Here is a 24358-nt window from a genome sequence, read left to right on the forward strand (position 1 = left end):
TTTTCAGAGCTGTTACCTTTCTTCTAGTACCTGTTTGCATGTGGCCTCCAACACCAGCCTCCATGACCACGTTCCGCCTTCTGGCCTGGCACTGCTGTCGAGGTCAGTCCCCAGGACCATTTGGTGAACATCCTTCTGCTCCGTGGCATGGATCTTCTTTGCCTTGCTAGGTCTCATCTGTTTCCTCGCTGCCTGCTACTGAGCCAGTGACTTCTGTTCTAGGGTGTTCTTGCAAGCAGCACTCCCAGCTCATGGACCGGTTTCTGTGGCAGCGCTTGAATAGCCAACCCTTGAAATCTCATTGTGTATCAGAGCGGAAGTTGCTTTCGTCCCCAGCCTCCTCGTGCGCCCTGCCTCCCTGCCGTGCGCTCCCCTCAGCACTTCTCTCTTCATTGGGTCTCTGACTTACCCAGTCCGTCCTCTTCACTGGAATGTGGACTCCATGAGGGCAGCTATGTTTATATATTTTCTTACCAAGAACACTGGCTAGCCTGGCTTATTTTAGGTACCCCAAATATTTGAATTAATGAGTAAATAAATGAATAAACAAAGAAATGATAGACCATGGGACCCCCCCTATTGGACTTCAAAGATGACATAGTCAAGTTTTTTTTACCCTAAGACCTTCTTGCTTTTATTTTATCATTTTTATTTTACTTTGCTTTCTGTGTCCACTTAACCTGTTTGGTCTTCTTGCCATTGTTAATGGAAGGCTGTTTGGTGTTCCTGAAGTTAAGTGCTTCCTGCTCACTTCCAGGCACACTCTGGGGTCTTCCCCTTGCCAAAGCATTCTCTCTGCTTTCCAAACTTCATTCTTTTCTTCCTCCTCCAGTCCTGCTCTTCTGTTTTAGCTTGACCGTGCCTTTGGGAAGAGGTTGTTATTGTTCATCCTGGTTTCAGAGGCCTGTGGAAATACCTTTGATTTGCTGTTAATTAGTCTTGCCAGGGAGAATCTTATTTCCCAACTCCCAGTTTGTCCTAGGTAATGGATTGTCAAATGAGGCTCTGCTCACCGGGAAGTGACCCCAGGGACCACAGAGGTCTACTGCTGGCCCTGTACTTACAGACTTAGACCTTCTGTTACTTTTATGAAATTGTCCTTTGTGTTCAAGCTGGCTAAAATTACTGGTCTTTAAAACAAAATGGGATTCAATTTGAATGTAGTAAAATTCACCCGTGTAAAGTGTATGTAGTCAGTGAGTTTTGACAAGCATATATAGTTGCATAACCACTGCTACTACAGTTCAGCTCTAGGGCTTTTCTTTTTTCCATCCCTTCCCCAGCCCCTTGTGACCACTCACCTGATGTTTGTCCCCATGGTTTTGCTTTCCTGAGTGTCACAGCTTTGTTTAACTTGGCATGATGCTCTTGATCGTATGCATCAGTGTTCTCCTCCTCCATATCGTTGACACAGGCTGTAGGGCTAGGCCTCGGCTGTTGGTTGGTGGACATGTGCACTCTTGCATAGAGCTGTATAAAGTGCACAGGTCTTTCTGCAGACACCCCTTCATCTGGTGTTGGAGTGATTTTCTGGTATTCAGTTAAGGACTTGCATGTGTGCTCCTGAAAGATGTCTGCCTCCCGCCTGACCTTTAATGTCTTTTGGGGCTTCATAAAATGAGGGATATATTCCTGCTGCTTGTCTTTTCGGGAAAAGTTTGTGTAGAGTTGGGGTTACTTCTTCCCTAAGTCTTGCTTTCTGTGCCTCGTACTGTTTGGAGGAGTGCCAGGTGCTGCATGTAGGGGACCAAGGGGCTGAGGAGGAAGCGTCCACTCATGAATGGGCCTCCTGATGAGTGCTTGTGCGACCGGACCAGTCTGTTCCGCACTGGGGTCAGCCAGGTTTTGCTTCAGCCCCCTTGCAGACTCCTCTCACGCACGCACAGTGCCTGCTGCTTTTGTGGGCTGGGGAGGGGTCCCCTTACCCTTCGGCCCCCTTTGGCAGTGGGCTCCCATCGCTTCCTGCCCAGCACAAGCCTCCCACCGTGGCACTGTCTGGGATCCCTTGGGCAGCCCTATGCCCGGGCTCTCTGGGGCAACTTTCCCAGTGATCATGCCCCCTCCCCATGGCAGCCAGGTGCTGCCTGTATCTGTGGGGGTCTTGGGTGGGACAGACCCCCCTGCTTCTCCCTCCTGAGGGTGGCTGACCCATGCCTGTGTCTGACCAGGCCCTGAGCCTTTCTCCCAGGGCGGAGGACGCCTGCCATCTCAGCAGGGAAGGCTTCTGCTTCCCCCAAAGGGTCCCTCTGGCCACGCTCAACCATTAGGAACTCGTTACAAGTTCAGCTCTTTTCTTCTGACCTGCTTTCCTTCCTCTGCCAAAGGGGAAATGGTACGTGTATCCCTTTGTCCTTGGAGGGGCCCACTGCACTTGTCCAGTTCCTCTGGTCCTTTCCACTTTCTGGTGGCCTGTGTGACGATGCAGTTGTAGGTTGTCCCACAACTTCTCACAGTCAGGGGAAGAGCTCTGAGTCACTGTCACTTGAAGCGGAAGTTAACTGCGCCTTTCTAGGTAAAAGCTCTGTTATCAGAAATTGTGGTAGCATATTGGGGAAATGTCCTCTGACACCCTGCCTCCACGTTTTAGGTTTCTCCACAGGTCTCTCCTTCCACTCCTAGGCCTCATCATGCCCAGGCAGGTAGCTAAGAAGTCTTTTATTTCAAACACTTGGTGCAACCGCGGCCCATCTTGAGCTTGTTTGCCTGAGCGTCCTCGGTTACCATCTTCCTGACTTTCTCCATCTCATTTCCATGGTGGGTTCCTCTGATATTTCTGTTCTCAGAATAGTATGAGTGACTCATGCTGTCACTGCTGTCTTGCAAAGCCCCCTAACTTCTTGTTGCCTGAGACCTGGCTCAATGCCTCTCCCTGCCGCCACCTGGTAGAACATTCCTGGAGAAATATACGAGCCTCTGCTTCCTGCTTCCCCTCGACGTCGTGTTCCAGTCCATGGAGGGCGTCTAACGGGTTGCTCTGGCCTCATTACCACACGGCCAGGTGGCATGGACTTTCCCTTTCTCCTCCCTTCCCAAACCTGCACAGCCGAGGAGGTGCCCACCTCTCCTTTCCACCTACTCCACGGATGTGTTGCTTTGCTGATTATTTTTCTCTTCCACATCACAAATCTCTTCTGTCCTGACTCAGGCCCAGAGTAACCTGCCTTTGACCTTGTCACCCTTCCTCCTGTCTTCACAGAAGTTGTGTCTCTGGTAAATTGTAAACTTGTGGTTCAGTTTCTTTAATGAATGACAGCTATTCTATTTCCTTTCAAGTTAGTCTTGGTAAGTTATATTCTTGGAAATTGTGAGTTATTGGTATGAAATTGTGTGTAGGTGGCCTCTTCAATTCCCATCACATCTGTAGATACAATGCTTTATTCCTCACATGTGCATTTTCTTTCTTTCTCTCTCTCTCTTTCTCTCTCTCTTTCTTTCTTTCTTTCTCTCTCTCTCTCTCTCTCTCTCTCTCTCACTCTCTCTCTCTCTCTCTCTTTCTTTCCCTTTCTTTTTCTTTCTCTTCTTTCATTTTGGTATCATTAATATACAATTACATGAGCAACATTATGGTTACTAGACTCCCCCTATTATCAAGTCCCCACCACATACCCCTTCACAGTCACTGTCCATCAGCATAGTAAGATGCTATACAATCACGACTTGTCTTCTCTGTGTTATACCGCCTTCCCTGTTTCCCCCCCTCCGCACATTATATGTGCTAATCATAATGCCCCTTTCCCCGCTTATCCCTCCCTTCCCACCCATCCTCCCCAGTCCCTTTCCCTTTGGTAACTGTTAGTCCATTCTTGGGTTCTGTGAGTCTGCTGCTGTTTTGTTCCTTTCTCTACAAATGAGTGAAATCATTTGATACTTGCCTTTCTCCACCTGTTTCACTGAGCATACTACCCTCTAGGTCCATCCATGTTGTTGTAAATGGTAGAATTTGTTATCTTGGTATGGCTGAATAATATTCCATTGTGTATATGTACCACATCTTCTTTATCCATTCATCTGCTGATGGACACTTAGATTGCTTCCATTTTTTACTGTTGTAAATAGTGCTGCGATAAACATAGGGGTGCATATGTCTTTTACAAACTGGGCTGCTGCACTCTTAGGGTAAATTCCTGGGAGTAGAATTCCTGGGTCAAATGGTATTTCTATTTTGAGTTTTTTGAGGAACCTCCATGCTGCTTTCCACAATGGTTGAACTAATTTACATTCCCACCAGCAGTGTATAGGAGGGTTCCCCTTTCTCTGCACTGTTGGCAAAATTTGTTGTTTGTCTTTTGGATGGTGGCCATCCTAAGTGGTGTGAGGTGAGTGGTATCTCATTGTGGTTTTAATTTGCATTTCTCTGATGATTAGAATGTGGAGCATCTTTTCATGTACCTGTTGGCCATGTGAATTTCTTCTTTGGAGAACTGTCTGTTCAACTCCTGTGCCCATTTTTTAATTAGCTTATTTGCTTTTTGTTTGTTGAGGTGCATGAGCTCTTTATATAATTTGGATGTCAACCCCTTATCAGATATGTCATTTATGAATATATTCTCCCATGTTATAGGATGTCTTTTTATTCTACTGATGGTGTCCTTAGCTGTACAGAAACTTTTTAGTTTGATATAGTCCCACTTGTTCATTTTTGCTTTTGTTTCCCTTGCCGGGGAGATATGTTCATAAAGAAGTTGCTCATGTTTATGTCCAAGAGATTTTTGCCCATGTCTTTTTCTAAGAGTTTTATGGTTTCAGGGTTTACATTCTGGTCATTGATCCATTTTGAGTTTATTTTTGTGTTTGGGGTTAGACAGTGATCCAGTTTCATTCTCTTACATGTAGCTGTTCAGTTTTGCCAACACCAGCTGTTGAAGAGGCTGTTATTTCCCCATTGTATGTCCATGACTCCTTTATTGTATATTAATTGACCATATATACTTGGGTTTATATCTGGGCTCTCTAATCTGTTCCATTGGTCTATGGGTCTGTTCTTTTGCCAATACCAAATTGTCTTGATTACTGTAGCTTTGTAGTAGAACTTGAAGTCAGGGAGCTTAATTCCCTCTGCTTTATTCTTCCTTCTCAGGATTGCTTTGGCTATTCGGGGTCTTTTGAGGTTCCATATGAATTTTAGAACTATTTGCTCTAGTTCATTGAAGAATGCTGTTAGTATTTTGATAAGGATTGCACTGAATTTGTAGATTGCTTTAGGCAGGGTGGTCATTTTGACAATATTAATTCTTCCTATCCATGAGCACAGGATGTGGTTTCTTCTTTAATTTCTCTCATGAGTGTCTTGTCATTGTCAGAGTATAAGTCTTTCACTTCCTTGGTTAGGTTTATTCCTAAGTGTTTTATTCTTTTTGATGCAATTGTGAATGGAATTGTTTTCCTGATTTCTCTTTCTGCTAATTCATCGTTAGTGTATAGGACCGCAGTAGATTTCTGTGTATTAATTTTGTATCCTGCATCTTTGCTGAATTCAGGTATTAGATCTACAAGTTTTAGAGGTGACTTTTTAGGGTTTTTTATGTACAATATCATGTCATCTACAAACAGGGACAGTTTGACTTCTTTCTTGCCAATCTGGATGCCTTTTATTTCTTTGTGTTGTCTAGTTGCTGTGGCTAGGACCTCCAGAACTATGTTGAATAAAAGTGGGGAGAGTGGGCATCCTTGTTTTGTTCCTGATCTTAAAGGAAAAGCTTTGAGCTTTGAGCTGTTAAGTATGATGTTGGCTGTGGGTTTGTCATCTATGGCCTTTATTATATTGAGGTACTTGCCCTCTATACCCACTTTGTTGAGTGTTTTTATCATGAATGGATGTTGAATTGTGTCAAATGCTTTTTCAGCATCTATGGAGATGATCGTGTGCTTTTTGTCCTTTTTTTTGATGTGGTGGATAATGTTGATGGATTTTGAATGTTGTTACATCCCTGATATGAATCCCACTTCATCATGATGGATGATCTTTTTGATGTATTTTTGAATTCGGTTTGCTAATATTTTGTTGTGTATTTTTGCATCTATGTTAATCAGGGATATTGGTTTGTAATTTTCTCTTTTTTTTGTGGTGTCTTTGCCTGGTTTTGGTATTAGAGTGATTTTTGCCTTGTAGAATGAGTTTGGGAGTATTCCCTCCTCTTCTACTTTTTGGAAAACTTTAAGGAGGATGGGTATTAGGTCTTCACTGAATGTTTGATAAAATTCAGCAATGAAACCATCTGGTCCAGGGCTTTTGTTCTTAGGTAGTCTTTTGATTGCCAATTCAATTTCATTGCTGGTAATTGATTTGTTCAGGTTTTCTGTTTCTTCCTGGGTCAGCCTTGGAAGGTCATATTTTTCTAGAAAGTTGTCCATTTCTTCCAGGTTATCCAGTTTGTTAGCATATAAATTTTCATAGCATTCTCTAATAATTCTTTGTATTTATGTGGTGTCCGTCGTGATTTTTCCTTTCTCATTTCTGATTCTGTTTATGTGTGTAGACTCTCTTTTTTCCTTGATAAGTCTGGCTAGGGGTTTATCGATTTTGTTTATTTTCTCGAAGAACCAGCCTCTGCTTTCATTGATTCTTTCTATTGTTTTATTCTTCTCAATTTTATTTATTTCTGCTTTAATCTTTAATATGTCCTTCCTTCTACTGACTTTGGGCCTCATTTGTTCTTCCTTTTCTAGTTTCATTAATTGTGTGCTTAGGCTGTTCATTTGGGATTCTTCTTCTTTACAAAGGTAGGCCTCTATTGGAATATGTTTCCCTCTTAGCATGGCCTTCACTGTGTCCCACAGATTTTGCCATGTTGAATTGTTGTTGTCATTTGTCTCCATTTATTGCTTGATCTCTGTTTTTATTTGGTCATTGATCCATTGTTTATTTATGACCATGTTAATCAAGCCTCCATGTGTTTGTGGACTTTTTCATTTTCTTTGTGTAATTTATTTCTAGTTTCATATGTTTTTCTTCTGAGAATCTGGTTGGTGCAATTTCAGTCTTTCTTCATTTATTGAGGTTCTTTTTTGTGGCCTAGTATATGATCTATTCTTGAAAATGATCCCTGTGCACTTGAGAAGAATGTGTATTGTGCTGCCTTTGGGTGTAGAGTTCTGTAGATGTCTGTTATGTCCATGTGTTCTAGTGTATTGTTCAGTGCCTCTGTCTTCTTACTTATTTTCTTTCTGGTTGATCTGTCCTTTCGAGCGAGTGGTGTGTTGAAGTCTCGTAAAATGAATGTGTTGCATTCTATTTCCTCCTTTAATTCTGTTAGTATTTGTTTCACTTATGTTGGTGCTCCTGTGTTTGGTGCATAGATATTTATAATATTTATATCCTCTTGTTGGACTGAGCCCTTTATCATTATGTAATGTCCTTCTTTGTCTCTTGTTACTTTCTTTGTTTTGACGTCAATATTTTCTGTACAAGTACTGCAACTCCTGCTTTTCTCTCCCTGTTAGTTAAGTGAAATATCTTTTTCCACCCCTTTACTTTCAGTCTGTGCATGTCTTTGGGTTTGACATGAGTCTCTTGTAGGTAGCGTATAAATGGGTCTTGTTTTGTTTTCCGTTCAGTGACTCTACATCTTTTGATTGGTGCATTCAGTTCATTTACATTTAGGGTGATTTTCAATAGATATGTACTTATTGCCATTGCAGGGTTTAGATTAGTGGTTACCAAGGGTTCAAGGGTAATTCCCCTACTATCTAACAATCTAATTTAACTCACTTTGTGTGCTATTACAAACACAACCTTAAGATTCTTTTTTGTTTTTCCTCCTTTTTCTTCCTCCTCGATTCTTTGTATGTTTGAATCATATTCTGTACCCTTTGTCTATATCCCTTGGGTGACATCTGTTTAGCCTTTGGAATACTTCCATCTATAGGATCCCCTCCAAAATGCACTGTAGAGGTGGTTTGTGGGAGGTAAATTCTCTCAGCTTTTGCTTATCTGAATATTGTTTAATCCTTCCGTCAAATTTAAATGATAACCTTGCCGGATAGAGTATTCTTGGTTCAATGCCCTTCTGCTTCATTGCATTAAATATATCATGCCACTCCCTTCTGGCTTGTAAGGTTTCTGTTGAGAAACCTGATGATAGCTTGATGGATTTTCCTTTGTATGTGATCTTTTTTCTCTCTCTAGCTGCTTTTAGAAGTCTGTCTTTATCTTTGATCTTTGCCATTTTAATTATTATATGTCTTGATGTCTTCCTTGGATCCCTTGTGTTGGGAGATCTATGTACCTCCAAGGCCTGAGAGACTGTCTCTGTCCCCAGATTGGGGAAGTTTTCAGCAGTTACCTCCTCAAAGACACTTTCTATCCCTTTTTCTCTCTCTTCTTCTTCTGGTACCCGTATTGTTCCATTTGGATTGGTCACACAGTTCTCTCAATATTCTTTCATTCTTAGAGATCCTTTTTTCTCTCTGTGCCTCAGCCTCTTTGTATTCCTCTTTTCTTTTTTCTTTTCCATTTACTGTCTCTTCTACTACATCTAACCTGCTTTTAAATCCTTCCATTGTGTGTTTCATTTCACATATGGCATTTCTTAGTGATTGAATCTCCGTCCTAAATTCGTTCCTGAGTTCTTGAATATTTTTCTGTACCTTCATGAGCATGTTTTTGATTTTTATTTTGAACTCTGTTTCAGGAAGTTGGTGAGTTCAGTTTCATTTGGCCCTTTTTCTGGGGTTTGTGAGATTTTGGTCTGAACCAGGTTTCTTTGACGTTTCATATTTCTGTGTTGTGCCCTCTAGTGCCCCGTAGCTCCAGTCCCTGGAGCTTCTCAGCCCCTGGAGTGAGGTTGGGGGTCATAGGGGAGTGACCCTGGTTTCTGGGGGTAGGATATATCTGTTTTCTGATTCCCAGCTGCCGTGCCTATCTCCAGTGTCAGAGACAGTGGGCTGAGCACAGAGGTGTGAGCCTCTGTGCTTTGTGTCTCTAGCTCTTTTAGACAGGGCCCCCCTCTGGCTGGCCTGACACCAGCGCAGTGACTGCCTGTTTTTTGAGCAGGTGCCGGTAGGCAGGAAGAAGGCGTTGAAGACTGCGTGTCATAGTGGGGGTCTCGGAGCTGGGCAGCCAGCCAGCCAGCGGGATGGAGCTCCTGAAGCTCCTCAAAGTTCCCAACCTGCGGGCCAGAGTGCACCCAGACAACCTTGTTCCCCTGTCCCTTCTCCCGCTCAGCAAGCTCTGTGCAAACCCCACCCCTTCACCAGCCGTCTCGCTTCTAGGAAGGCTCTCAGACCGCCCGCCTTTCCTTTGTGCCAGAGCGGCTGAATGTGGTTCCCATCCTCCACAAATGGCCAGAATGTCAGTCTCTCAAACACTCCGCCTGTCTCAACTCCCCAACCCCACCAACCTCCAGAGCACCACACAATGTAGCTTTGTGCCCCAAAGCAGACCTTTAGGGCTGGATGTCGGGTAGTTCTAAGCCTCCGCTCCCTCCCCATTCCATTTCTCTTCCTCCCACCAGTGGGCTGGGGTAGGGGAAGGGCTTGGGTCCTGCCGGATCAAGGTTTTGGTATGTTACCCTGTTTTGTGAGGTTGGCTCCATTCTCCAGGTGTATGCAGTCTGGTTCAGCCTTTCCTGTTGCTGTATTAACTGTTTTCATACTCTATGTGGTTTTGGGATGAGTTCTCTGTCTCACCTCTCATGCTGCCATCTTGAATTGATCTCTCTCTTCTTTTTCTAACCAATCTTGCTAGAAGTCAATTTTGTATTTTCGGAGAGGAGCTTCTTAATTTTTAAAATATCTCTCCTTGAAAATATCTCTATATCATTAACTACCGCAGATTTATATGTATGTGTGCATGTGGTGTGCATTTGATTAGCAGATGCTGTGGTACATGTGATAGAAGTTTCAGTGCCCAGACAAGAACAGTGTGGGCCAGTCTCCCTGTAACCTCTTAATCTCTGTCTCTGCACCATCCCCTTAATCTTCCTAAGGCTTCCACTATTGGTGATTCTTGTCTGCCTCCACAGGTGTTCTGTTTTCTGTTTTGTGTATTGAAAGGTGGCATGGCAAACACCACAGTGTCCTGAATTACAGACACCTGCCAGTAAGTTGAGACATGTAGTTCTCCTAGTTTCTTGTCTTTGGGAGAGTAGTCCCTGTGCCATGGTGAGGTGGGGTGCTTGTCTGCGTAGGGTGCCTTGCATTCTTTGAGCATCATCTGAGGGCTGCTTATGAGTGTGTCAGGAGCCTCAGTGGGTGCCAGCTGCTTCAGTGAGCTGTATTCCTGTGCTGATCTCACCTGGACACCTTGTGGGAACCTGAGCCTTGCTCCCCCACCTGCTTGGTGAAAGGAGGGGAAACAGCCCCACTCCCCTTACTGACTGCCACATGGCAGCAAGGAGCCACTGGGCCTTCACTTCCTGCTGATGGAGACCACAGATCAAGGTTTTTCTGCTTTCTCTGTGCTTACTCTTTTCCCTTCTGAGTTCTTTTCCATCAGTTCTTATTATTCTGCTCAGTTAGATCCTGAAACACTCTGATCACAGCTCTGATTTTGAAATGTTACTGTATTGGCTCAATTTTAAGTATTATCCAGTTGTCATTGTTTTCACCTGTGAATTGTTTTAGATGTATTAGTAAATATCTAAACATACCTCTCTTGAATTACCCTTAATCATACTGACTTTTAATTTTATGCTCTTATATTTGGAGACCATTGTCTATATTATGATTCCTTACCAATTAATTATACTACTACAAGGTGTAAGTTTTACTTAAATATTTCATGTGTGCTTGGGGATGTTTTCTCAGGGTTTAGAGGACCCTGTTATACCCGTGAGATCAACCCATTGTTAATTGTGTTCTTAAATCCTTCTGTATTCTTAGCCTATCGATTTCAGAGTAAAATCAGTTAAAATCTCCTGCTGTGCATGTATTATCTGTTCTTTTTTCCTTATAATTATTTCCAGTCTTGCTTTACATGCCTTAAGGCTGTGCTGGGTGGATGCAGTTTAAAATTATTATATCTTGGTGCATTGCTCCTTTTTATTATTTATTGAAGTATAGTTGAAATACAATATTATATTGGTTTCAGGTGTACAACATAGTGACTTGATGGTCACAGACATGTGGCACTCACTCACCATGGAGTGTGGTTCCTTTTATTGCACTGAAACCATCTGCAGTCGCCCCTTCTTCCTAAAGGGTATTTTGCTTGCTCACTGTTTGCATAGTCGTGGGAGCCCTCCTGCCCTACTTTCCTTCCCTTTTCATCTCCTCTTACTGCTGGTCTCTTGGTGTTAGCATGTTTTAGGTGGCCTTGTGCAGTCAGCATAGAGAAGGATCAATTTGGTCTTGCTTCTTAATGGTGAGTCTGCTTCTTAATGGTGAAATCACTCCTTGTCGCTGAACTGTGATTACTTATCTGTTTGGACTTCTTCATGCTACCACGTAGGTCTCATGAGAGGAGCATTGCCCTTAGCCCACACTCCCCTCGGGGGCCCTTCCAGTCCCTCCCTTCCCCCACAGAGCCTGCACTCCTGATGTCCGGGGCTGCATGGTTATGCCACCATGCCCCTCTCCTTAGACCCTGTTGTCCAGTTTTCCTGGCGTTTTGAACTTTATAGACATTGTACAGTATGCATTACTTTGTGTCTGATTTATTTTAACATTATGTTTGAGATTCATAAATGTTGTAATTTCTTCATTTTCATTGCTGCCTGCTATTCACCTTTCTAAATATGCTACATGTTTCCGAATTTTGTTGTTACAAATGTTGCTCTTGGACCACACATTTATACATTCTGTTGTATATACATGTAGGGAAGGAATTGCTGAATGGCACAGAATTTATGTAATTAACTGGTTTCAAGTTAAGATCAACAGCATGTATTTTATTTTATTATTTTTTAATTACAAGTGTAAAATCACAGTGGTTCAGCAGCCCTCCTCCTCCTCTCCTCCCCTTGGTGACCACTTGTCGCTTCTCAGTGTCTGTGAGTCTAATGCAGCTTTGTTCCTTCACAACTGCGTGTCTTTTAAGAAAACTGTTTTCCAAAACAAAAATAATTTAGTGAGTAGAATACATTATTTTGCAAATCTTAACTTTGGATAATAGAACAGCTAGATTCTCATCTGCTTCTGCCTCCCATCTGTTGTGATAGGTCATTCTGACTGAAGTATATGAAGAATATATTTTATTAGCTTTTTCAGGTAATTGTGGATATTTTTCTTGGCAAGTAACAGTTCTTGATGGTTAGTTGCAGTGTCGAACCTGAATTTTTCCTACTCTATTAACTTAAAATCCATTGCCTCCCTTATACTCTGAGTGAATCTGTTACCCATCCATGATTTTTGTTGTTTGTTTGTCAGGTCTTCAGATTTATTCTAACATTATGTTTGAGATTTATTTGTAGCATCACTGATGGTCACTGGTTAGGTAATGGTTTGCTAAGTCAGGCAGATCTTCCTGATACCAAAACCATCCATTATTCCATATAGAAAATTCACAGTTGTTCCTATCACCACAGGATCTCATCAGTAAAGTCTTTAAATGTGGAAACTTTTTCAAGTGGACAGTGATGGGTACAACTTTTCCAAACTTGTAATTTTTTGCCTGAAAGCTGATATTTTATGATAGGCTACCAATAGTGTCAGCTCTTCTCCTTGAAGTAATAGGCTCATTTCCTCCTTTTTTGAGAAAATGTCTGACAAATATCCAGGTCTGAATAACCGTAGTTTGGTCTGTTAGGCATTCTTTCTAGTAAACTGATGTTGAGTGGACGAAGTGGTCCGTTCAGTTCACTGCGCAAGTGCTTTTCTCAGGACCCTTGCAGAAATGCTTTATGCACACTCCCTTCTTCATCACAGACACAGTACTCAAAAGTCGTGTGCTTACAGGTTGAGATTTAACACAGTTAATGATCTCATCGTATCAAGGACATTAAGTGGAACTGGCCTTGTTCTAGAAGCCAAGCATGTGGCAGTGAGGAACGCCGCAGCCGTGGGCCTGCTCTCTGTGCCAGCCTTTGTTCTCAAGAAGGATCTGCCACTCCTACCCCGATGCCTCTGCACCAGCAGCACAGATGTCAACATTGAAGAAGGCAAATAGCATCTTGGTATTAGTGTGAAAATGTATGAACTAAATTTTATCTTGGGTAATGTATATTAGGAAATAACAGTTCAGTATCATCTATGGTGTCAGGCATCCTCTGGGGGTCTTCAATAAGGGGGACTCCCATGTCACATCTTACTGACATGTGGGACTTCTGGAAATATGCTGAATGTGAGCCTGTTGTCAGTTACATGCATTGCACATACCACCTGTCTCTTTTTGCTTCCCTTTTAACTGTTTTAGTGTCTCTTGATCACAAATTCATTTCTAATCTAGTCAAATCTCTCAAATTTTTCCTTTGTAGATTCTGCTCTCTTTAGTTCTGTTTATTAATGATTCTTCTCGTCATGAGATCCTAAAAGTATTTTTCAGTGTGTGCTTTCTTCTGTCAGCACTGTCCAAAGAAATATGTGAACAAAAAAACGCAAGCCACACAGGTAATTTTCAGTTGTTTAGTTGTGACATATCAAAAACCCAAAAGAAACGGGATCATATTTTTTTTATTTCAATATATTCAAACTATAATTTCAGCCTGTACTCAATGTAAGAAATACTGATGTTATCTGTTGTTTCATCCTAAATGTCCTGTGTATACTTTACACTTTCAGCCCATATCACTTACGACTACTCACATATCAAATGCCTAGTAGCTACATGTGACTAGGGGCTACCATCCTGAAGCATGGTCCTCTGTGTTGTTTTGCCTTTCATATTTCGATGTACAACCCTCTTGGAACTGATATTAAGTTTTTTAGGTTGTGAGGTAAAGGTCAAGTTTAATTTACTTACATATGGAAATACAGTTTGCTTAAAACAATCATTGACATAACTGTTCTGCCCCCCACTCCCTTGTGTCCCCTACTCTTCAGAACCACCTTTGTTATAAATCAGGTGTCCACATATGTGACCCATGTATTTTGGGCTGTCTCTTCTACTCCACTGGTTGATTTGTCTTTGTGCCAACAGCATGCTCTCTTAATTACTGTAATTTTGTCATAAACCTCATATTCAGAAAGTCCTCTTACCTTGAACTCTTCAAAATTATCTTAGTTATTGCATGTCTGTATATTGAAAATTATCTTGTCAATTAAAAAAATCTTACTGAGAATTGACTGGGATTGCATTGACGCTATATAATCAGCAGGAGGAGAATTAACTTTTTTCTAATACTGAGTCTTTTAATCCCATAAGTATGGAATTCTTCTCCATTTATAAGTGTTTCATATTTTTTCTGATACACTTTGCATTTGTTTTTTAAAAAAAGATTTGCTCATAGGTATTTCACTTTTATTTATGCTATTTTAGGTGATATTTTTTACATTTTTCCTTCTCTAAATTTACTGGTATAGCTCTAATTGACTTCTCTTTCTAAGCTGTTAATTGGATGTTGCAAGACCCCTATTTGATTATGAGTCAAACAGGTCTTTGACCTTACTTGTGTCAAGTGGATTCCCAAAATTTTTTTCAATAGTTGTAATTTCAAGTTATAGTCTCAGATGTCCTTTGTACGGACATATCTTGGAGATAGTGTGAGGTTGGATCCAGACACAATAATAAAATAAATATTGCAATAAAGTGAGTCAAATGAGTGTTTTTTGTTTCCCAGTGCCTATCATATAAAAGTTAGGTCTACCTATATTGTAGTCTATTAAGTGTATAGTAATCATTATGTCTAAAAGAACAATTGTACATACCTTAAGTAGAAAACCACTTCATTGCTAAAAAAATGCTAGCCATCATCTGAGCTTTCATTGAATTACCATATTTCTGCCGGTGGCGGGTCCTGCCTCAGTGTTGATGGCTGCTGATGATTAAGGTGCTAGTTGCTGAGGTGGGGGTGGCTGTGGCTGTTTCTTAATATATGACAACTATGAGATTTGCTGCATTGGTTGACTCTTCCTTTCACCATATCTCTTCGTAGGATGATGCTGTTCAGTAGCATTTTGCCCACAGTAGAACTTTCAAAATTGGAGTCAGTCCTCTCAAACCCTGCCACTGGTTTATTAGCCGAGTTCCTGGAATACTCTACATCCTTTGTTATCATTTCAACAGTCCTCACAGCATTTCACCAGGAGTAGATTCCTTCTCAAGAGCCCACTGTCTGTACTCACCCATAAAAGTGGCTCCGCGGGTGTTTAGGTTTTACCATGAGAGGCAGCAGTGCAGTCCCATCTTCAGGACCCACTTCTAATTCCAGTTCTCTTGCTGTTTCCACCACACCTGCAGTGGCTTCCTCCACTGACGTCTTGAATCCCTCAAAGTCACCATGAGGGTTGAATCAACCTCTTCCAAACTCCTGTTCACGTTGAGATTCTGACCTCTTCCCATGGATCACAAATGTTCTTAGCAACGTCTAGAACAGTGAATCCTTTCCAGAAGGTTTAGTTTACTTTGCCCAGATCATCAGAGGAGTCACCGTCCAAGGCAACTGTAGCCTGACGATATGCATTTCTTAAAATAATAAGACTTTAAAGCTGAAGTGACTCCTCAGTCCACGGGCTGCGGAATGGATTCTGTCAGCAGGCATGGAAACAACATTGATCTCGTGTACATCTCCGTCAGAGCTCTAGGGTGACCAGGTGCACTGTTGATGAGCAGTCGTAGTTTGAAAGGAATTTTTTTTCTGAGCAGTGGGTCTCAACAGTGGGCTTAAAATATTCAGTAAGTCATGTGAACAGACGTGCTGTCCCCCAGGTTCGTTGTTCTGTTTGAAGAGCATGGACCGAGTACATTGAGCATGATTGTTAAGGGCCCCAGAGTTTTTGCAATGGCTTCAACCTAAAGCCGCCAGCCGCATTAGCCCCTAACGGGAGAGTCAGCCTGTCCTTGGGAGCTCTGAAGACAGGGACTGACTTCCCCTCTCTGGCTGTGAAAGTCCTGGGCGGATTCTTCCTCCAGCTGTAGGCTGTTGGATCCATGTGAGCATGTGCTTGTTGTTCAGTGTAGCCACCCACCTGCATTAATGATCTCAGCTGGACTCCTGCGTGACCTGCTGCAGCCTCTGCATCAGCACTTGCTGCCTCACCTGCACTTTTCTGTCATGGAGACGGTTTTGTTCCTCAAGCCTCATGAACCAGCCTCTGCCAGCGTCTGGTTTTCTTCTGTGGTTTCCTCACTTCTCTGAGCCTTCACGCTATTGGAGGGAGTTAGGGCCTTGCCCTGTGTGAGGCTTTGGCTTCAGGGAATGTGTGGCCAGCTTGATCTACACAGACCACGCTCATGTCCTGCAGATCAGCGATAAGGCTGCTCTCCTATCATTCGTGTGGTCGCCGAGGAGCACTCTTGGCATCCCTCGAGGACTTTTCCTTTGCATGCACAACCTGGTGAACTGTTCGGTGCCGGAGGCCCAGCTTCCAGCCCGTCTTGGCTTCTGAGATGCCTCCTCACTCAGCTTGATCATTTCTGGCTTTTGATTTAACGTGAGAGACGTGTGACTCCTCCTTTCACTGGAGACACTGAGAGGCCTCTGCGGGGTTATTGACTGGCCCAGTTTCAGTGTTGCTGTGTAGGGAGGAGGGAGGCCTGAGGAGAGGGACAGAGATGGGAATGGCTGGTGGGTGGAGCAGTCAGAACACACGCATTTATCGATTAAGTTCTCCGTCTTAGGTGCGTGTGGATCCGGTGACATCAACAGTCGCTGGTCACAGTACCAGAGCAAATGTGATGTGACACAGAGACGCAGAATGAACAAATGCTTTTGGAAAAATGGTGCCAATACGCTTGCTGGATGTGGGGTTGCCACAAACCTTATCTTTGTGAAAGACACAGTATCTGCAAATGGAGCTCAGGGAAGCGAAGCTTAGTGAGACAGGGAGTGCGTGTGTTGCAAAGTGATCGCCACAATGTGTCTAGTTACCATCCTTCTCCATACATAGTTACAGAAAAGCGGTCTTTCTTATATAAGAACTTTTGAGATGTACTCTATTTACAACTTTCACATACGTAATACAGTATTATTACCTGTGGTCACCATGCTGTATATTACCTCCCCATGATTGACTTACTTGATAACTGGGAGTTAGTATCTTTTGATTCCCATTTTATTGGTTATTAGCTTAATTCTGTTGTAATCAGAAAAAACATACTTTATATGATTTAATTTTTAAAAATTTGTTGACATTTGTTTTATGGCCAGTCTTGGTTAATATCCCATGTTCATTTGAAAGCATCTGATTCTGCATTGGGAAGAGTTTAGTGTGGTTCATAGGTCACATTGGTTGGTTGTGATGTTCACATTTTCTGTATCCTTTCTGATGTTTTTATCTAGTTCAGTTAGAGAGAGGAGTTTTGAAATTTACAAAAGTAATTGTAGATTTGTATATGTCTCCTTTTAATTCCTGCTTCATGTATTTTGAGTTCCCTTACTGGAGTGCTTACTGTAACATTTTACATCGTTAACTGCTTCTAATTGAATCAGTCCCATATGTTTTCATCATCATGTCCTTCATTTGCTGCTGAGACACCTTGTTCTGCAGCCGACTTTCTCTGCTATTAAGAGAGCCACTCAGCCGTTTTTGGTTAGTGTTTGCATGGAATGTGTCTCCCAGCCTTTGTTTTTTATCTTTATTTTTTCCTACTCTTTCTTCTTTTTATTTTATTTTATTGTATTATTTTTATTTTGGTACCATTAATGTACAATTACATGAGCAACATTGTGGTTACTAGACTCCCCCCATTACCAAGTCCCTACCACATACCCCATTACAGTCACTGTCCATCAGCGTAGTAAGATGCTATAGAATCATTTGTCTTCCTGTGCTGAACTGCCTTCCCTGTGCCCGCCCCCTCATTATGTGTGCTAATTCTAATGCCCTTTAATCCCCTTATCCCTCCCTTCCCACCCACCCTCCCTAGTCCTTGGAAGTTCTTCCCTCCCCAGTCCTTCAATTCCTTCAGTTTTTGCTTTGTTCTTATACTCCACAGATGAGTGAAATCATTTGGTACTTGTCTATCTCCGCCTGGCTTATTTCACTGAGCATAATACCCTCTAGCTCCTTCCATGTTGTTACAAATGGTAGGATTTGTTTTCTTCTTATGACTGAATAATATTCCATTTTATTCAGTCAGAAATTGATCATTTCTGGCTTTTGATTTAACGTGAGAGACGTGTGGCTCCTCCTTTCACTGGGACACTGAGAGGCCACGTCTTCTTTATCCATTCATCTACTGATGGACACTTAGGTTGCTTCCATATCTTGGCTATTGTAAATAGTGCTGTGATAAACATAGGGGTGCATCTGTCTTTTTCAAACTGGGCTGCTGCATTCTTAAGGTAAATTCCTAGGAGTGGAATTCCTGGGTCAAATGGTATTTCTATTTTTAGTTCTTTGAGGAACCTCCATACTGCTTTCCACAGTGGTTGGACTATTTTACATTCCCACCAGCAGTGTAGGAGGGTTCCCCTTTCTCCACATCCTCACCAGCATTTGTTGTTCTTAATCTTTTTAATGCTGGCCATCCTAACCTGTGTGAGCTGATAGCTCATTGTGGTTTTAATTTACATTTCCTTGATAATTAGTGATGTGGAGCATCTTTTCATATGCCTGCTGGCCATCTGAATTTCTTCTTTGGAGAACTGTCTGTTCATATCCTCTGTCCATTTTTTAATAGGCATATTTGCTTTTGGGTTTTGAAGCATGTGAGTTCTTTGTATATTTTGAATGTTAACCCCTTGTCAGATATATTTACAAATATATTCTCCCATATTGAAGGATGCTTCCAGCCTTTGTTTTTAACATACCAGTGTCTTTATAATCTCTTGTAGAAAGCATGGGGGTTCTTGATTTTTAATGCAGTCTGACCAGGCTCTTCTAATAATTGGCACATTTAACTGTTTCCATTTAATGTAACTATTGATGTGTTTGGGTTTAAATTCCATCTTGCTTTTTTTTCTCCCTGTTTTCTTGTCTGCTGTCAGGTACTCTTTGCTGCTGCTTTTCTTTAGGACTGAAGGGTGTTTTTATGATTCTATTTTACCTCCACTTGGCTTATTACCTATATCACTTTGTTCCATAATTTTTGTGGTTCTAGAGTTTGCAACATGCCCCACATCGTATTCTTTAAAGCTGTTGGACGTGGACGGAACGTAAGTATATATCTTCACGTTCTCAGCCTCTGCTTTCAAAGAATATCATCTCTTTAACATGTAGTTTAAGAACTTCGCAACATTACACTCTGCTTCACCATTTTTGCGCTAGCGCGGTCACATATTTTTCTCATGTATCTTATAAACTTTACAATACATTTTTCTTATTTTTGCTTTAAACAGTTCATTATCTTTTTGAAAACCTGAAAAGTGAGAATAGAGTCTTTGGCCCACATCTCTGTTGCAGTTTCACTCTGATGGGCCTTGGCATGGATCGCTTGTTCCGTGTGTATTTGTGCTTGGGATTAAATGGGCTTTTAAGATACTTCGTTTTACAGTTTCATCAAATTTGGAAGATTTTCTGCTATTTCGTCATCTAGACGATTACCTGTAAGACGTCTTGGTTTTTTCTCACAAATGACCCTGCTCATGCTGCTCATCCTGCTTGCTGGGCTGTGTATGGGGTTATTTTTATTGCTTTAGGTTTATGGATACTCTGCTGTGACTCATCTACTTTTAAGTCTCTCCAGTGTTTTTCCTTTTAAGATATTTTATTTTTAATTCCTAGAAGTTCCATTTGCTTATTTTTTACTTCTTCAGTCCCTCTCCTAGTGTTTGTTTTCTTATACTTTTTTGAACATATGGCACTTACCTGTGATTGCCAGCTTCAGATTCTTGTCTGTGGGTTGCCTCATTTGTTCCTTTGGGGTCTCTTTCTGTTGATGAGTTTAATTTTCGTGTCTCGGTTCTGTCCCTGGATTGTGGATGTGGGACATGTTGCATACTCAAGTCCTCGATTTTTTTGTTGTATTCTTTAAAACTGTTTGACGTGGACGGAACGTAACTGAAGTTGAGTCTGTGTAAAATGAGTACCGTAAGGGCACATGTTTAAGGGTGTACTTCACAGTCAGCATGGACTCTAGTTTAAAAGGCCTTGTTACAGGAACCCTTAGCTCCCAGGTGCTTGGCTGTGTCCTGTGTGTCAAGCAGCAGCATCGGTGCCAGTGTGCTGCTGTGAGCAGGTTGGAGGGGGTCCTGCTCTTGTGGAACTGACCTTCTACTGATGAAGACAGGTGAAAAAACAAAGAAATGAGAACACCCAGATTTCAAATAGTGGTTTGTGATATAAGAGCTTAACCGGGGGTAGTGAAGGTCTAGAGGTGGATATCTGCACCACTGATTTGAACGGGGACAATTTAACACAAAGGATAATTAGTAACTGGAGATCAAACCCCTCAGGTTGGTTAAGGGCACTGAAGAATACAGGCGTGTAGGTCCAGGGAGCAGCTTCCAGGGAGGACTCCAGGAAGGACACACTTGAGACCCCTCCTTGGAGAGGGTGTGCTTGGGATCCTCTGCATAGCAGGCTGCTGAACAGCAGCAGGCCAGGCTGCTGGCTCACTGGACAGAGTGCAGCACTCAGCCCCCATCTGCCTGTCTGTCAGTGGACCCAGCGGGAGACCCCTTCTTCTTCTGTGACCCTCCAGCACCCTCTGCTGGCAGGGTCAAGCACCCTGCCAGTGGTGAAGGGCTGGGTGTCGTTAGTGGGCTCCCTCAGCACAGCAGGGCCAGGAAGGGTGGTTTTGGAGCCATGAGACAAAAAAGTGAAAACTCCTCCACCAGCCACCGCCACCCCCCATCCCCCAACCCCCGATAGGTGACCCTTTGGCTGAGGTGTGACTGATAGAGGATCCTGTGTCTGTCCGAAGCCTGTAAAGCTTGAGTGGGCACTCCCAGCAAAGAAAACAAGTGCAGTGGAGTGAGAAGTTTGTCCTGGAACCCGGGGAAACTGGAAACAGATCCAGAGTTCATTCTTCAGGGGTGCAGAATTCTGGCTTTGTGCAGGGAGTGGCGTGTCTCACGTGCTTTAAACACACTCTCTGACTGCTGCTTGGAGAGCAATCACGAGTGGGTGAGGTGGAAATAGGGGGACCGGCAGGGCGCCACCCTGTGGCCCAGACAAGGAGTCATGGTGGCTTTGACCACTTACAGCTGGCATGGGGCCCAGAGGGATGGAGGAGGACAGGGGGCTCTCTTCCACAAAGGGTGCTGACCCGCTGCAGCAGGGACCCACCTTGGCTGCCCACTGCCTTCAAACCCACCTGCCTGACCGCCTTTCCCCACCCATCGCCTTCCTGGGCCCTTTTGGTCTTAGTTTTCTTATCTTCAGGTGTTCAAATCCAGTTACAGGAAAACCCAACTGTGTCATCTCATTCGAGCTTCTTCCCTCAGCTTTAGTGGGTGACATCAGAAATTGCCATGGTACCTGCCCTGTCTCCTTGTGTCTTCCCAGCTCTTCCTGGGGCACAGGGGGTCCTGGGCAGGAGGACTTGGGGGCCTCCATCCTTTGCCGGACTGTCTGTCGTTCTCTTTGGCGACCAGGGCCCGAGGTCCTAAAAGATGGCCCACAAGGGTGGCTCTTGCTTATAGGAGGCCCCTCTTTAGGTTTCCCTAGACCTCAGCTGAGACTGTGCACTGGACCGTCTGCAGGAGACTCTCTGTGATACCCCCAACCCTGTTCTGCCTCCTGGTATAATTCCGGGGTCTGCTCACCCCACAGAACCTTTTGGATAGGGTTCCTTCCTGACGACATACGCCTCATCCACAGAGCTTGCTAGTACCTGGACGCCCACATGTGGTGGCCAGCCCATCCCAGATCATCCACAAAACCAGTCTTCTGCCATCCGACTTTCCAGAGTCAGACATTGGTGTCCCTGTACCCAGACCCCAAGGGCACACAACAGGCCCTTGGAAGAGTTTTCTCACGCTTTGTCCAGGAGCAAACCAGGTGGTCCTACCAGTGTCTGAACAAACCTGAGCCCATGCCCAGCCAGGAAGTGAGGCCCAGGCCCCATCGGGGCACACAGGATGGCTGTACACGCTTTCTCCCTGACCTAGGCTAACAGGAGGAGGGACCAGGCCGTTTTCTTTCCACAGGGAATTCCCTGCAAGAGCCTGTCCTGTGACCCTGCCCTTGTCTTCAGGCTACTGGGGGGATCATCAAGGAGCTGGTGGCTCCCTTAGTGAGCCCGGGGTGGGGGTGCTAGCCCGTTCCTTCACCATATGAGAGCCTGCATCTCTAAGGCTGGAGCCCATGCTCCCAGGTGACAGCATCCTTATCAGGTCCTGCCACTGGGGGACAGGGTGCTGGCGTGGGGTAGGGGGATCATGTTCTGAGACAGGAGTACGGCGAGGGGAAAAGGGTTTGTGTGGCCAGGCCTGCCGTGGTGTGTATGCTGTCCGTGTGGCCATCAGAGGAATCTCTTAGGTTTGGCAGGTGCTAGATATATGAGGGTCTGAGGCTGCTTTGCCCTGCCAGCCTTACCCAGAGTGTTCTGTCTCCAGGCTCCTGTTCCCACAGTCAGAGCAGGACATACATCTGGTGGGGCCCCACGGGACAGAGGCCTCGGTCCTGGCCTCCAGCTCAGCTCCGAATGACTACTCGGTCTCCACTGAGGGCCATCTCAGTGACTGTGGGTGTGTCACTTGGAGCTGGTGCCCAGGGTGCTGAGCGTAGAATTGCTCTTTTTTAAAGAATGAAAGAAATTTATTGGCTCCCCTCATGTGCTTATGTACATGTAACCATCCGAAGGTCCAAAAATAATTGGTTCCAAACAAAATTCTGGGGTGTCAGAATGTTTCCTACAAAATGCTGATTAAGATATTTTCTTAATAAGTGTCTGCATTTTAAACTGTTTCTAAAACGCATTTTTCTGAAAAGTAATGACCAATTTGTGCCATGCACATTTGAACATAACTAGTCTGTTGTGTTCTCTTTGAAGCAGAGCCAAGACTTTCTTCTTCACTCCTCTCTTGGTGGGTCCCAGCCAGAGGCAGGCAGCAGCGGGAGGCTGGCTCTTGGCGCTCAGACCCTGCCACAAGCCGGGCTGGGTGGCGCTGCCCCCTCGGACGCAGCGTGCGCCTGTGAGAGCTGCAGCGAGCGCAGGTACCGGGTCTGGAGCTGTGGGGGGAGCGGGTATTTCCCTAAGCGTGAGCCCATCCTGAGAGTGGGACGGGGGCCCTGATCCTGTGAGGAGGAGTCAGCTGCATAAGGTGTGGCCCTCTCCCCTGCCAGGGGCATCTGCTGGGGCTGGGGCTGGGGCTGGGGCTGGGGCTGGGGTAGAAGCCCAAGCAGGGAGAGCTGCCTGCCACACCCAGGCGTGGGGTCATTTCTGTCAAGTGAGGAGGGGCTGAGGCCTCCTGGAGACCACGGTGCAGGAGCTGGGCACCCAGACACCCGGGCCGCGCTAGCAGCAGTCCGCCTATCCCCCAGCAGCAGGCGGGAGCACCCTCTGGAGGCTGAGCAGGAGGGTGCCAGGGGAGGGGCAAGCTGGCGCCCTCTGTCCCCTCAGGCCACTGTTGGGGGTGAGGGACAACGCAGGCTGTTGACTAACCCTGACTTCCTTGCTTCCGTGCCGCCCGCCTCATAGAGAGATTGCAGCAGAGCCCGACCGGGAGCCTCAGCAGCTGCAGAACTGTTGGTCAGAAGTGCGCTACATGGTCCGTTGCATTTACCGCCAGGCAGGGACCCCACTGGCAGACGACCAGGACCAGAGTCTCGTGCCCGACAAGGAGGGGGTGAAGGAGCTCGTGGATAGGTAATACTGTCCCTGGGTCCATGTCCTTCCCTTACCTGCTTCCAGGGTCCGGCAGAGCGTGGCTGTGCTTGTCAGCGTTGCAGTCATCTTCAGCAGACAGTCTGGCAGGAGCAGGCCTTGGGGTGGAGTTTCAGGTTCTCATTGTGATAAGATGTGTACTGCCTACATAATAAAAAATGCATCGACGTGCTTCTCATTTACTAGTGTTGAGACTGGCTGGCTGTAGCACTGCCTTTTGGAGACTTGGCCAGGGATGGCGCTAAGCATTTCCTGGAGCACCTGTGCATCTCTCGACCCAGAGGGAAGGCAGGGATTCCGTTACGAAGGGAGGACACAGGCCAGGCGGCAAAAGAAGGGCAAGTAGCCAGGCCGGTCTGTGTGGGCGTTTCTCACGGAGCAGCTGCTGACACAACAGACAGCTGTGCCCAGTGACGGCACAGGAAGTGGGCATGTTTTACTCTTAAAGTTTGTAGCATCTTTTTTCTCTTTTTTGAAATGCCCTAAATAAAAGCAGTAAATTTGAGCTAGATGTTTCATGGATCTGTTCTCATTTTGGTTTCCTTTTCTCACTTTTCAAATGCAGCAGCTTTGGGGGTTTTATAAGCTCTTGTCTGCTGTCCAGTCGTT

General features: G+C 44.4%; 1 protein-coding gene across 13 annotated transcripts in view; it reads left to right on the forward strand.

Annotated features, from left to right (window-relative positions):
* Nucleotides 1-24358, forward strand: part of FAM193A (family with sequence similarity 193 member A) — a 191948-nt gene that overhangs the window by 86089 nt on the left and 81501 nt on the right. For 10 of the 13 annotated variants that reach the window (XR_005054173.2, XR_005054171.2, XR_005054172.2 and 7 more), the window contains 2 exons: nt 22916-23079; nt 23564-23731. Coding sequence is in view for 10 of the 13 variants with exons in the window: in XM_036992149.2 (XP_036848044.2) it covers nt 22916-23079; nt 23564-23731 (332 nt within the window). In the remaining 3 variants the exon portion in view is untranslated. The remainder of the gene's footprint in view (nt 1-22915; nt 23080-23563; nt 23732-24358) is intronic. The other 3 variants (XM_036992159.2, XM_073237963.1, XM_036992187.2) reach the window with 1 other exon arrangement.

The sequence above is a fragment of the Manis javanica genome, chromosome 5 (assembly GCF_040802235.1).
Source record: "Manis javanica isolate MJ-LG chromosome 5, MJ_LKY, whole genome shotgun sequence".
Lineage (NCBI taxonomy): Eukaryota > Metazoa > Chordata > Mammalia > Pholidota > Manidae > Manis > Manis javanica.